The 15,225-nt window shown below is 40.3% G+C and overlaps 1 protein-coding gene across 1 annotated transcript in view; it reads left to right on the top strand.

Moving 5' to 3' along the window:
- PCSK5 (proprotein convertase subtilisin/kexin type 5) overlaps window positions 1-11,358 on the top strand; it is a 247,559-nt gene extending 236,201 nt beyond the window's left edge. Inside the window, exons 31-37 of the mRNA XM_055791267.1 lie at window positions 1,277-1,513; window positions 2,005-2,235; window positions 3,884-4,061; window positions 5,269-5,483; window positions 7,456-7,571; window positions 9,164-9,350; window positions 9,943-11,358. Coding sequence (XP_055647242.1) covers window positions 1,277-1,513; window positions 2,005-2,235; window positions 3,884-4,061; window positions 5,269-5,483; window positions 7,456-7,571; window positions 9,164-9,350; window positions 9,943-10,346 — 1,568 coding nt within the window. The 3' untranslated portion in view covers window positions 10,347-11,358. The remainder of the gene's footprint in view (window positions 1-1,276; window positions 1,514-2,004; window positions 2,236-3,883; window positions 4,062-5,268; window positions 5,484-7,455; window positions 7,572-9,163; window positions 9,351-9,942) is intronic.
- The last annotated feature ends 3,867 nt before the right edge of the window (window positions 11,359-15,225 follow it).

The following is a 15,225-nucleotide window of genomic DNA, read 5'->3' on the forward strand; positions in this document are numbered from 1 at the left end:
GAAGCATTTAGGTTGGAAAAGACCTTTAAGATCATCCAGTCCAGCCATTAACCCAGGACTGCCAAGGCCACCACTAAACCATGTCCCTAAGTGCCACATCTATGCGTTTTTTAAATACTTCCAGGGTCGGTCACTCAACCACTTCCCTGGGCAGCCTGTTCCAGTGCTTGACCACTCTTTCAGTGAAGAAATTTTTCCTAATATCCAATCTAAACCTCCCACGGCACAACCTGAGGCCGTTTCCTCTCATCCTGTCACTTGTTGCTTGGCAGATGAGACTAACACACACCTGCCTACAACCTCCTTTCAGGTAGCTGCAGGGTGCGATAAGGTTTCCCCTCAGCCTCCTTTTCTCCAGGCTAAACAATCCCAGTTCCTTCAGCCACTCCTCATAAGACCTGCTCTCCAGACCCTTCCCCAGCTCCGTTGCCCTTCTCTGGCCATGCTCCAGCACCTCCATGGCCCTCTTGCAGTGAGGGGCCCAAACCTGAACACAGCGTTCGAGGTGCGGCCTCACCAGTGCCCAGGACAGGGGGACCATCGCTGCCCTGGTCCTGCTGGCCACACTGTGTCTGGTACCAGCCAGGGTGCTGCTGGCCGCCTTGGCCACCTGGGCACACTGCTGGCTCACGCTCAGCCGGCTGTGGACCAGCACCCCCAGGCCCTTTCCCACCAGGCCCTTTCCAGCCGCTCTGCCCCAGCCTGTAGCGCCGTGTGGGGCTGCTGTGACCCAAGGGCAGGACCCGGCACTGAGCCCTGTTGAACCTCACAGGAACGGCCTCGGCCCATCGCTCCAGCCTGCCCAGGTCCCTCTGCACAGCCTGCCTGCCCTAAGGACAGCAGCACTGACCAGTTTGGTGTTCATATATTCCAGTCAGACTGGATTTTATTTTAATACTAAACCAAACAAAACTTCAGATATGGATACCCCTGATTTTGCAGGAAGTTCATAATGCAGATAGAGTATCTCAGCAGAAGCCCACCTATACACAGTGGCAGCATGGTTTGGTTAGTATCCACAAAGCTGAACAGGTGACTTTGCTTCCCATTCCCTTGATGTAACACAGAAGATGCTGTGTCAGGGTTGGGCCATTATGGGCAGTTTGGAGGGGAAAGAGTTGAAAAAGAAAGCGTTGCCTTCCCAGACTGTCCTCTTACCTGCTGTTCTGACTGTCACTACAGGATTTAGAATTCGCTAGGATGCCTTCACTCCCTGATTTACAGAGGTCAGAATTTGCTGCTCATTTGCCTACCTGTTGTTTGGTGTCCCCTGTAGAGTGCATGGACGAGTTCTTCCTGCATGAGGGGAGGTGTGTGGAGGACTGCCCTTCACACTTCTACGCTGAAGACAAGCACTGCTTTCCCTGCCACACAGACTGCAAGGACTGTGCCGGGCCAGACTCAGATGACTGCACTGCGTGCACCACCGACTTCTTTGTCCTCTACAGTGGCATGTGTTTCGAAGAGTGCCCTGAAGGGGCTTATTATGAAGAAGCCACTGAAGACTGTCAAGGTTGACAGCTGTTTTTTTTCCCAGAATGGTATTTACAAGTGGGTCTGATTAAAGACTATCCCAAAAGGGCCTACATGTGCCGTCTAGTGTCACTATCGGTGTCCTGGAAATGGAGGAGATAGCTGGTGCACAAAAACAACAAGGCATACCTTAGAACAGCAAAAATTGGCAAAAGATGAGAGAGAGGTAGAAAAGCTAGGTGTGCTTAATGTTATGGGCAGCCACTCTGGTAAAGTGCTAGGTATTGCTGGAGACAGTATGTTGAAAAATGCTGCTCAGTAAAAGCAGTGCCAGGGCAAAGGATACCTAAGGAATTGCCTGCATAAGGTTGAAAATAGTAAAATGTTTGACCATGCAGAAGCAGAGCTATCGCTCTGTTTCCCTCAGCCTCCCTTCCTGAAATGATGGCTGCTCCTTGCAAAATTAAAGCGGAAATAATAATCTGAAATGCAACAAGAAATGGTGACATTCCTACTGTTTGTCCATTTCAGCATGCAACAGGACATGTCAGACTTGCTCTTCTTCCACTGCCTGCCTTACTTGCAGAAATGGCCTGATGCTGAACCATGATGGGCACTGTGTGGCATCTGGATACTGTTCTCACACTGAGTACTACGTTGAGAAAACTCAGACCTGCAAGCCTTGTCATAAGAAATGCTTCCACTGCTCAGGACCCAGTGAACATGAGTGTCTTAGCTGTGAGAATAACCACTATCTTCTCAGTAAGTATCTTGCTCCTGCTTCTAGATTTTATTCTCCACTGGAATCATGAAATAGGCAAGTTTATGTCACATTTATGGAACACATAGAGCTGCTTCAGCCAATCTACATGTTGCAAAGTTGACCTGATGAATAGATAACTTGTGCAGAGATAATTACTTCTGCAGGACTACCTGGAAATCCTTGTGAGACTGGGCTTGCCACTTACTGGGGCCTAAGCAGGACTTCTAAGTAGCAACAAACTCCATGGCTAAGCAAAACTCATGTGTTTCATTTACTTGGTATGTCTCGCTCCTGTTGTTTCCTATAAGTGACTTAAAAAGACAAGAGGAATATCCTTAGCTTTCTTTTTTTTCTTTTTTTTAAAATCCATACATGAAGAGCTAACATTTTCATATTGGCTTGTTTAATCCCTGAAGGGATCTGATGAGCAAAGAAATACCTAAGCAGAGCTGTGAGAAAGTTGTTCATGGATCACTACGTCAGTATCCAGTGGATGGCTGAGGTGCAAAACTACTTTTCTGACTTTGGAGCAAAACACTGTATTGTCTCAGAAAAAAATCAGTAAAAAGTATAAAATCCCAGAACTTACACTTTGCATGCTTGCATATTCTTGAAAAAGAAGGGAAAAAAAAGAAGAAAAAAAAAAAAGAAAAAAAATTATAAATTCATTGGGAGGAAAAATTACTAAAATGATCTCATATGCAGAAATACCTAAAGTGAGTTTGAATTAAAACTCAATCTGAGCTTTTTGAGTCTAATTCTGATGCAGATTTTTAATTCTTAAATTTCTGATGTCTTGCATCAGACCTGTCTTTTTTATCATCATATTCAACTGCTTTGCACCATTTACAATTGCTAAAGTGGATGCAAGTATGTAAATAAAAATCCTGGAGTGGAAAAAAAATTGCAAGAGAAATAAAAGCAAGTATCTTCCTTTGCCCAGTTGCAACTCACGCAGCAAAACTGTAAAGACAAGCTAGATAATTAGTACAAGCTACTAATGAGTAATCACTGCTCTCTAAGCTTGGTATACTTGCAGTTAGTTGCATCAATCCTAACTTCTCATTTAGGATTCCTATTCTAATGACCTTCTGAAATGTCAGTGAAAAGTGGGATATACCTGGTATATTTGGCAACATTACAGGCATTTATTCCCATAAGATAAAGCAGCAGCCACAGAGGGGTAAAAACCAATGGACAAATATCATTAAATCTCAGATTTAACATCAGATTTGTCTTATACACAGAACGCAATGAGGCTGTTGCTTAGAGTGAAACTCGAGGAAAATGGCAGTGCAGACAGAAAGTTTCCTGTTTACTATTTCTTCTTTTGTATGTTATAAAAGAAATCACAGCTGCTGTTCAGTATTATGTATTATCATTTATATTTCCCAAAAATAAAAAATTATCTGTTCTGAAGAGCCTGCTAACACACATAAACCACAGAAGTGAGTACTAATGTATTGACAAGACATAGAAGAAACAGAAAATAGTTACTATATCCCAATATTCTCTTTTTTTGTTCTGGTACACATTTTTACAGCAGCATCTCCTGTTAGAGAATTTGCTCTAGCACAGCTGTTATGAGATGTTTTTTAGCAGCAAATATTGAATATGATGTGTTATTCTGCATTGTTGTCTCTGCAGATACAACCTGTGTTGAAACATGCCCAGATGGGTATTATGTTGACAGTGATAAGGGACAATGTTCCCCATGCCACAGCGCTTGTGTCACTTGCACTGGAAAACACAGCTCACAGTGCCTTTCCTGCAAACCAGGCTGGTACAGACAAGGAAAAGCATGCGTAAACCAGTGTCCACCAGGGTAAGGTCCAAAGTCTTTAGCGAAGAGCTACATCACAGAGAGAGCTTTGAGAAATTAGATCACTCTTTCCTATTCTACTTCAGAGTGAAACAGAACTGAATTTTATTTTCAGGTGAAAAAATCTTATGTTGTCCCAGTACAGAGGTGGTGGAAAACCTCCCCTCACAGCAGCAAACTGTAAAGTTGGTGCCTGCACTGGGACCAGCCTGATGTGGTGTGGTCATTCTTACACTCCAAGGATGCTCTTAGGTTATGTTTATACAGAACAGTATGAAGCAGAACAAGTAAGTTATCTGTTCATCAGCTTGAGCATAGGAAGCAATGTAACTTCCCTCAAGCACCCTTGCAGCCTCCACTTAACCTGAGGTTCAGATGAGGTTACTTTTGTTTTGCATTGAGTGAATATTCATAACAGATCATAATAGAATCAACCATTAAAACATGTTTCAACTGAAGACTCATAAAAATCTAGACAGCAGCTTCATTAATATGAGTCCACTGACTTTCAAAATGTGAATTCAGTGTGCTCTTGTATATATGCCTCAGAAATTCAAATTTGGGAAGTGGACCTAAGATTTCTGATTCAGATCCATTTAATTTTGCAGTACAATATGATCACACTGTCTGTTAAATTGAGTTATCATCCCATTAAATTAGAAATCTGTAATGACCACATCTAAACAAAACTACAGTGCAGCAATTCTCCTTTTTCCCTGACAGCACAACTTAGGTGAGCACTGTTCTTCTGCTGATATCCTTTGGCTAAGCCTGTTTGTGCACTGAAAAGAAACATGAATTTTCTGCATTTCCATCTGACAGCAGGTCATCAAGGAGCAGTGGAGGAATTTAGTGCTTACCCAGCATCTCCAGGATATCTCTTGCAGAGCCAAAACAGAGCTGAGGTTTTCTGAGCCTTGCTTATTTATATACTTACTTTGTGTCTGAATTCATCCTGGATTTTGGAAAGCCTGGCTTTTATATACCCTCATTTTACAAAGTCTTGCTTTATAGCTGCATTCCAATGGCCAGGGGGAATTAAAGGAAATTCATTCTGTTTTCACGGAGATTACAAATGTTTACTGTGATCACATCAATATCAATTTTATACATCGATGTGATCACAGTAAAAGCTAAGGATGAAGGATGCTTTGGTTTTCCTGTCACCACCAGGCTTTATGCAAAGCCATGACTATCTGAACTGTTTCAGGTATTTTGCACAAAACTCCACTGGATCATGTGAGAGATGCCACAAGGGCTGTAAGGAGTGTATGGGGCCTCAACCCACAGATTGCCTTTTCTGTGATACATATTTCTACCTGTTGCGCTCCAAGAATGAATGCGTTATCTCTTGTCCGGAGTATTACTACGAAAGCAAAGACAACATCTGTGAAAGATGCCACCCTTCCTGCCAAACTTGTGAAGGTAAAAGCATATGCTCCACTTCAACCAAAAAGGATTAAGGAAACACCTGCAATCTCTATTTTTTTCTTTTTTTCACTCTTCGCTCCAAGATTTGGAAACACTTCACAAAGAGACATACCATGTACATCACTACCAACCTGTCCATAACCTAAGTAGTTGCAGTGGGTGGTGCAGACCTCCCCAGGGGCTGCCAGGTTCTCCCTGGCCCTGAGTGAGTTGCTGCACTGGCTGCTTCATGCTGCCAACTTACTTTTAGAGGACTGATTGATCAAGATCAAAGCAAGGATATGAATTCCTGACAGCTCCCCGCAGGGCTGCCTCCAGTTACAGAGCACAAGTGTAAAGGCAGCTGCTCATGGGGAGGGCTGCGAGCAAGTCCCAGTGCCAAGTCAGTGAAGGGAAATAAATGGACAATGGTAGTTAATTTCCCGTCAGCCAGGCCTCTCACAAAGGTTCTCATCAACTTCAAAAAAAGGGATCTTGCTTATAGAGCTGGACCTCATTTCTCACACAAACACTGAATAATGACTGAATACTACCTCGTTCTTTGAGCTGTCCTACTATACATTACTCTGTGAAAGCCAAGGAACCTAAATCCAACCACGTCTTTATAGTCTGCAAAGGAAAGAGTACAACAGTCACAAAGCATAACTTTAGGGTGAGAAACAAAAACAAAAAAGTATTTTTCAAATTTAACTTTGAGACACCACTTCTTTTGTTCTGTGAGACACTTATGTATTCAGTTTCTTCCTTTTCCTAATTCATTCAGTTCTGAAGCAAGCAGTGCTAACCCTCTTGGACCCATCTGAACGGCATAGCAGATAGCTAACAGCTGCCACTCTGCAGCTTAGACCACACCGTATTGTAACACAGAGAATTTGTTTTGGATAGCGGATATACTGGATAGCACAGATGAATAATTGCAACGTTACAAGTTTTAAAATCTTGAAAATAACTCTTACAGTGAAGCCACCTTCAAAAATTATTAAAATAAAATTGTATAACAACATTATAACAAATGACAAATATTTTGGCTTGGATTTGGGACAAAAAGATAGCCATCTTAATTTACAGATTACTCCATTGATTTTTACTTTTATTTGGGATAAATACTCCAGGACAGAATTTCTATCATAATTACAAAGACACCAAGATGAAACACAAGCCAGTCCTTCTAAACAGCAAAACTGTAGGTGTTCTGAAATGCATATGCATTGCTGATGTATGAGAAAAGAAGTGTTGTGGTATCTCTTGTTTCTCAAGAGCAGGAAGGCAAACGCTGCACTGCTCAGAAAACTCACATAGTACATTTGCTGGCTTATAGAAAGCTGCTGACTTCAAATGTTCAACTGCTGCTAACCTGAGTTACTTGCATTTCCTTTTGCTTCATTTTAGAGAGTGGCAGAAAATGCTTAGTTGCAGGGAAATAGGCAGTTCACCTTAAGGTGTAGGACAAACCCTTCACTTCAGTGTTTCACAGAAATACTGCATGTAGCATCTGTCTTCAAAAAAAAGTCTCCAACACACAAAGTGGATATGATGCTCTGTTGGCACCTAGTGAAGAATTGTTTTCCTATGCAACTAAAGAATTTATTTTGCTATTCAAACATAAACATACCTTAATGCATTGTGGTTTGAAAACAGTTAGCTAGCAGGCCTAGTAAGTATTGGTTTTGTGAAGGAGAGTATTTGGTCAAGGTTCCCCACGATTATGTGTCAGGGCTTCCCTATACAACTGATTCCCAAATCAGCTTTTCATGAATACCAAAACACATAAGAAATAAATTTTGTGGGCACATAAAACCTCAGGATCAGGCCCAAGCTCTTTCTCAACCTCCAGCCTCCTCAAGCTGAACTCATGCTGATGCTTGCCATTGACAAATGCCCTTTTCTTTGGTGGCAGTGGTAAGCATAATTTTTAAAGGAAGCTGAATGACAATTTTTCCTGTTTTAATATTATTTTTCTTTCTAGGAAAAGGAGCATTCAGCTGCACATCTTGTGTATGGAGCTACAGTTTATTAGGCGGAATGTGCAACTCAGACTGTTTTGTAGGTGAATACAAAGTCCAGGAGACACAAGGACAAGAGGTACCTATTTGTAGGCATTTTTTCCTGTGATTTGTATGCTCAACTTTAACTTCTGAACACAATACAAACAACGCAGAAAGCTCTTCTCTGAGTTTTCAAGGCTGCTTATCTTTAAATGTGCTTACTTTTTTCTTCATCTGGCAGAGGAAGCACAGTTTCTTTTTCTGAGGGTGTCTACTATAGGGTAACTCGCTACCAGTAAATATAAAGGCCCAACTTTACCAACAATGATACCAAAGCCACGTGAATAAAATCAGCTGTATTAGTAATACAGCATTTTTTTTCTTCCAGTATAACTAAGATTTCCACACAGATTTCTGCTGCATTGTTTGTGAGAAATCACATGACATTCCTGATTGACAGCTCTGCTGGCAGAAATCTCTAGAGGAGCAACAGACTTAAGATAACAGAACTGTTTATTTAGTAGAGCAGGACCACAATTAGGTTTGGGTCTGTGCCACATGTCTGGGCATCCAGCTTCCAGATTTCCACACCAACTGCCTTCCAAAGCTTTTATTCAAGAATACAGCAGCAAGGCAAGCCAGCTGGCCTGAGATGCTGCATACCCTTGAGTCTCTGGCCTGGAATACCCCCTTTTCAGTGCCGACCTATAACTGCGAGCCCAAGAAAACAGCCCAAGAGCTGGGAACCACAGAGATCTGCAGTTCTTCGCAAGAGCTTTGACCCCGAGAAACTGGACTTCCCACTACGAGCCTCCCATCTTGCCCAGGTTCTCTGATTCAGGACAAGGAACCTCGCAGGTCAGACAGTGATGATGAAATTAGTTTCCAGATCCTCACAGTGGATATGGTGTCCTGGTCCCATGGCAGAAAAATAGCAAATTTTGCCCAATAGGCCAGAAACTGTGAACACTGGAAGCCTTGAAATACCTGAGCTCAAAGCATTCTGCAGGTATGCAGAATGTGACAAATGTAGATGTGACAATGATGATCACTGGTAGTCTTCGTACACAGAGGCTCCCAGGAGCCTATCTGGAATTTGAGAAGCATGTCTGAATCTAAGTTGTTTCTGTAAAATCGAAGCAACACAATCTAATAAAAATCCTGTTTGCTAGAAAATTTCCAGCCAGCTTTATTCTTTATTTCTGCTCCTTCCCAATTTAGAAAGGAAATTGTTTCTCTCCGCTGCCTTTTTCCCACAGTATTTCATGTTGCTTCTCCCATGTCAGTTACTTTTAGTGATACTCTTGAATACATTTCATAAAGGCCACTTTACCATCATTACTACCAAAGGTCTGGTAGCATGGGACTAGCAAAACAAAAACACACTTCCTGGCCAGAAAGAGCTTACAGTCTGAATGATTTTTATCTCACTACCTACCTAGGTGAGATCTCTAAGCTCCTACAACGCTTCCCGCCCCCCACCCCACCCACACACACACACAAGCAGATCACTGAGAAGCCAGGAAATATGAACCAAATTTTAGTTTTCCTACTCTGTCCTGTACTTTGCCGTGACACCCATGATGCCCAGAGATGACTACCCAGAGATTAAATGACAGGACAGAACTGCCAGGTCAGGTCCAAGGAATCCAAAATGAAAGGTGTGTTGCTTGTGTTCTGTGTCTGAAGGAGATTGAGCCCAAGTGTGAAAGATGTGACAGCTCATGCACAGAGTGCAAGGGACCTGGGCCCCTCAACTGCACAGTCTGCCCAGCCAGCATGCAGCTGTACCTGGAGGAAAGCCGCTGCCTGCCCTGCTGCAGTGACTCTGACCCGGCAAGCACCCCAGAGTGCTGTGACTGCAGTGAAACACAAGGTAGGACAATGCTGCAGAGCAGTAATGGTGCTGAAGGGCTTTATGACTGACTAGGTTGACATTTAAAAAATCAAAAGGGGAACAGAGCAAAAATGTGCTCCTGAGCTGAAGGCACACAGTCGTTTCTGCTGCTGGATCACCAGAATAGGAAGAGCTTTACAAAAAATAACAGCAATCACGACTGATGCGGGAGGCAGCACCTTCTTTCACCCACAGCTATTGTGTTAAATGGCAGGCATTTCATAAACCAGGTGCCTGGGAAGTGCTTAGTTCAATGGATAGCCATCTGAATGATTGCATTTTAAGCTTAGCACATCAAAATGTATTTGTGTGCCTGTTAGCTTTTCTGCCTCTTTCTGATTATTTACAATCTAAAGAAGCACAGCTATCCCAGCAACCTTGCTTTCACCCTTATACCGTCACAGCTACAAGAACACAGTTGTGGTACTAGAAGAGTAAGGTATTTAGTTGAATGCATTTAAAAATGTAAGCTGCTGTACTACATTTTTTTTAAGACAAATACCCCCTGCCCCCTGCCATACACAGACACACAAGCTCATTTAATTTTATTTTTTTTTAACTGCTATTGTAGATGACTGTGTGTTACGGACCACTGTACCACCCGAGAGCAAAAGCAAAACTCCTTTATTTGTTATTACCTGCATTTTGCTTTTCCTTGTCATTGGAGCCATTGTATTTATCTGGAGAAAATCACAAGCCAAAACCAAGGCTATCAATAAAGGTGGGTATGAAAAGTTGACAAATCACTCGAAAACCTTTCCTTCCTATGTGAGCAACTACCACAAGAGTCCAAGCTACCAGGAAGATCAAGTAATTGAGTATAGAGATCGAGATACTGAAGATGATGACGAAGAAGATGACATTGTATATATGGGCCAGGATGGCACAGTCTATCGCAAATTTAAATATGGACTTTTGGAGGATGATGAAGAAGATGAGCTTGAATATGATGACGAAAGTTATTCATTTAGATAACTCTTCACTAATTTATGAATTTCTGCTTTGTTGCTTTTCCTATTAAATGCAGCAATTTAGTTAAGTACATTTAGTTACTTTTTAGCATGCTGAGCTCAACATTTTAGCTAACAGTCATTGTGAGAGCAGAATGGTTTCTAAACACAATTTTTCCTGAAGTTATACAAAAATCCTTACTATGCTTTTAAGTAGCAGTCCAGACTTGTTAAGAGATTACATTTCTGTGCATTTGTGTGGAGAGTAAATCCTTTCCCAATAATGTATTTTTGTGCATTATAACTAATACAAACTCTGCTTCAAACCATGCACACACACTTATTGAGAACCTTGCCAATCACTACAAGAAATGTGCAGATATGAAAGTTAATTGTATTTATCTACCTGATGAATGACACTGGGATAGGGTGCCAGTAGTTTACTGCCTGTGATCACAGCTACTCAGCAATTCATAACAGAACAGGCAAGCTTGCTGACTTTACCCAGATATTCTTTGTTGGTATCACCTGGTGCATCTATGTTCCTCAAAGCCAACACAATTCCTCCTTATAATCTTATAGCATATTTCCCTGTGAAATTGTGCATCTATGACATGATGTTATAAGAATTCTGATTGTAACTCTACTCCAGGTAACAATATTGTATTTATAGTTTGTATGAAACATAACTAAGATATTTTACATATCAACCTCTGATTAATCTTTACTGTGGTGTTTGTCAATCTGTATGCACACAAATGTCTGGATTTACTGCAAAGGGAAATATAGTCTGTAAGCCCACAAAAGGACTTCTTTTGTCTTTTTAACTACCTTCTCAATGATTTAAAACACTGAACATTTATTCAAGCAGCTTTTCCATTTCTGTTGTAAATGGCTCAGTATATTCAGACAATGACAAATGGAATAATTAGCACTTAGTTGGTAACGTAACTTAAAGGAATACAGCAATGTGATCTTTCTATTATTATTACAGGAATATAACATCATGCTAAAGTAAAGGATGCTTTTTATGGCCATTTGTTGTGAAAGAATAAATTCTTTGCAGCAAAATGTCTCAAAAATGCTGTTATTTCTCAGGTTTCATTCACTCTTTTAGTTCCTTTAGATTTCCAGTAAGAAGTTGCTCTAGAACTATAAATCAATTAATTTGGTGTCTACAAAGGAATTGTGTGAAAATACCTGATTTTTATAGCTCAATGCCTCAGTGCAATTTTTTGTATTAAGTATTCCTAAGGACCTCAGGACAGTTCTGTCTGTATGTTTAAAGAAGTTTTATAGAGAAGTTTATTGCTTCCACTTTAAATTTTAGACTTTTAACCATTGCACCTTCAGTAACAGCAAGGCATTAAAAGTCATGTGACTTCACAAAAGCCAAAACAAGGACCTACATTTATCAAAAGTTATATGACAGCAAGGTACTTCAGAAAGGTGCAAGTCATCTGTCACTTTAACTCAAATTCTGCTCTGGAAGTTCTGAAAAAATAGAAGAGTGAAAAATCAGTTTGAATGGACATACTGAAACAAAGAGGCTGTGTTATCTTGCTCTCCTAAACTTGTTTAGATTACCAATATAGTTCATTATTTTTATTAATGGCTTATAACACAACTGTAAGAATTTGCTTTGACCTGAAATCTCTCCTCACATTTCAGAGGCTTAATTCTAGCTGTGTCTAAGTAGTCTGAAACCACTGTGACAGATGTAATGAGAATTTTGTTTATGGGCTCTCAGACTGACTTCATCATCATTTTATGAACAGTCTCCTACACTTAAAGTTAACCTGAAAGGTAAACAAAAAATGCAAATAAGTACTCATTTTGGAAAGCCTGTTCCTTAAATTTTGTCTAAATTTGTGCAAGTCAGACTGAGACAAATTTGCATTTTTAAGTACACATCCAAAGAAACCCCAAAACCAACCAACAACAACAAAAAACACCAAAAAACCCAACTGCAAATTCTTCTCAAATGCCAATTTTTTTTAGAAATTCTTTGTTGTGATTTGGGCACACCATTTCAACCACATTCAACTGCATATTCTTTTGCTTCTGATTCTTCATACTCTGCAGTCTGGCACTTTCCTTCTGGTTTTCCAAGCTTGTCACATGCAGTCAGGGATCTTCGATGTCAAAAGCAGAGGTGAACTTCCTTGCAGCACTAAAGCTGCACAGGCAGTGCTAAGACACCATTTGTTACAAGAGAAGCAGTACTGGTATATTCCCTTCACTCAAATAAGCAGTGCTTTTTGGGAGGGATTCAAATGGCTGCTCAAATGATAAGCCTGTTACGAAGAGGCAGGAGCGTGCATGCAGCAGCATGCATGATACTGTGCTGCATGGGTAGGGTGACAAGTTGCATGCCTTACAAAATGGCAGATAACTGCCTTGAAGGTAACCAGTCTTCTTAGGAAAGCAGTAAATAACTGATGAATCAAGCTAAAAGGATATGATATGAGGAAGAGGATTGCATTCAAGCTTACTGTTTTTTTTAAAGGGGAAGTTTCAAAATTATGGTCAAGGAGACCCAAACTTAGTGACCCACAGAGCCATACCACTTTTACAGCATTCACAATTAAAACTCACTACTAAGAGTCCACACAGAGACCAAGAAAAATTAAGTTTAGCAGTTAATTGGCACAAGAGGAATCCTTCATGAGTCACTCACACTTCTAAAGAAATTTCATGGAAAACAAAGGACAACCAAGGGAGTCAGTAACATTTTATAGACTTCTAGGGTCTAAGCCCTTGACACTCTGTCCTGAAAAAAGTGTACAGAAATTCAAATCCACATTTGTTCAGTTGCACAATTCCTTAGTTGACACAAAGCCAATTCTTCTCCTTTCTCCTGACTTCTCCTCCACCCACCATAGTGAGAAAGATGTCCCAAAGGAAACAAGCATCTTTCAAAAACAAATATTCTGTGGGATCTCTTCCATTCAACTCTTCCCTAATTTTCTTTATCAGCCTCAAATCCTGTTATCTTTGGCAAATTTCTCTCACCAACTTGCTTCTCAAGCTTTTGTCCATCTTAAGGCCCCTCGTTCCCGCTGCACCTCTTACTTTGCTACTCTTTTTCATGCATGGAGTTTCCAAAGCCCTTCAGTCTTCACCAATTACTTGTATTTTCTCTATCCTCCTGGGGAATGCCCTCTCATTTTTTATTTTTTTTTACTCCACCCTTCAAAAAGATCTCATAAAAATCACATCTCCTACAGAGTTTTACCACACATGTACCTCTCACGCAATCCAGTAATTTGATTTCAAAGGGAAGTGTAGATTACCAGGGTTCTTTATCCCCTCCTTCCACAGTTTGTATAAATAGGGAGAAGTTTTATCTTCTGTGACTCTAGCCTGAAGTTTTGCTAGAAAGGAGGTGGAGGAAAGTAGACTGTAGGAGTTACATTTCAAGTGTTCTGAGGCCCAAGACTCCTTCCATGACCAGCTCTACACTGATCAGACCACATTCTCACAGTATAACACGCATTTGCCTCTGGCTCTTCAATAATAATTGCAGGACTTCTGGCTGAGGACTCAAATATTGAAATTTCAAACCAAGGACAGAAATGAAAATATAATAAGCTTAATTGTGTAAGTTACCACAGAAGCCTTTCAAATGGATATTTTGAAGCATTTGGTTTTCTCATGAAAAATAGCATGTGTTTCAAGAGAAATATATGGGTTTGTATTAAACAGTGTTTTCTTAGCCATCAAATTTCCCACTTAAAAGTTACCTATAGAAAAATTCTGATTACACATAAGTCACTATTTCACCTAGGTCACCTATGCACATGTTGGGGTAGGGGCAGGAGGGGGCCAGAAGAGTATTTCTCAGAGTAGACCAGAATTATCAATTTTTCACCTCCCCTCAACCTCTTATGTGTACATGTGGTTTCAAGCCTGAACTTTAAGGAGTAACCAGACATGCATCCTGATAAGGAATAGACATACTCTAAGGCCTCAAAAGCACTCCTGAACAGAAAAACTCTTCTGTTCAGTTTTTCTACTCTCTTTTTCTCTCCTAATTAGTACATAGAAATTAAAATAATAACCTATCATATCAAACAACAGACAACTGAAGATTCTAACTGCACACAGACATACTTGCAACGAACTAGATAAATGTATAGGTGTTGAGACGCAAAATTAATAGGAGACATACACACACGTAACTTCTGTTCTCCTTTCAAAGTAGGTTCCATATGTTCCTACTTTATTGGTTGCCTCCTACTGATCAGAAATATCTGGTAAATTGCTTAACACATTGGCTGTTATTACTGTATCTCTTGCGATTTTATTGTTAACACCACAAAAGACAAATTTTCCCTTGGGAAATTTATGTTACAAATTATGTAGTAATTATGACTTTTCTCCCCCATCATCCTTTTTTAGATTTATGTTTACACCGGAAGAAGATCTCCCAGACCTTAACCAACAAAAAAGATGCGCTATTATCTCTTTGCATGACTTTACAGTTTTATATTACACATATAATTGAATACTAAAAAGGGAAATAAATATTACTTTATTCTTCCTCATTCATATTGTCTATTTAGCATCTAAATAAGCACATTTTCTTTTTCAGGAAGATACCAGGTGCTACACTTACCTAACAACCATTACTCTAAATAGTTCTTGCTCTTCTAGCTCCATTTTTTTTTTTTGGTTCCTCCACGCTTGCTCACTGCATGTCATGTCTAAAATCCTCACCCTATTATTTTTCTTTATCCTTTCTCCTCCTTCTGGTCACCTAGCATCATCTTTGTTTCTCAGTTGGTTTTTTTTTTTCTAATGCAAAAACCTAACTCTGTTAATTAAGTAGCTCATAATTCGTTTAAAAAAAAAAAAAAAAAGCCTAATATAAATCTTACTGCATCCATTCCATTGCATTC

The sequence above is a fragment of the Falco peregrinus genome, chromosome Z (assembly GCF_023634155.1).
Source record: "Falco peregrinus isolate bFalPer1 chromosome Z, bFalPer1.pri, whole genome shotgun sequence".
Lineage (NCBI taxonomy): Eukaryota > Metazoa > Chordata > Aves > Falconiformes > Falconidae > Falco > Falco peregrinus.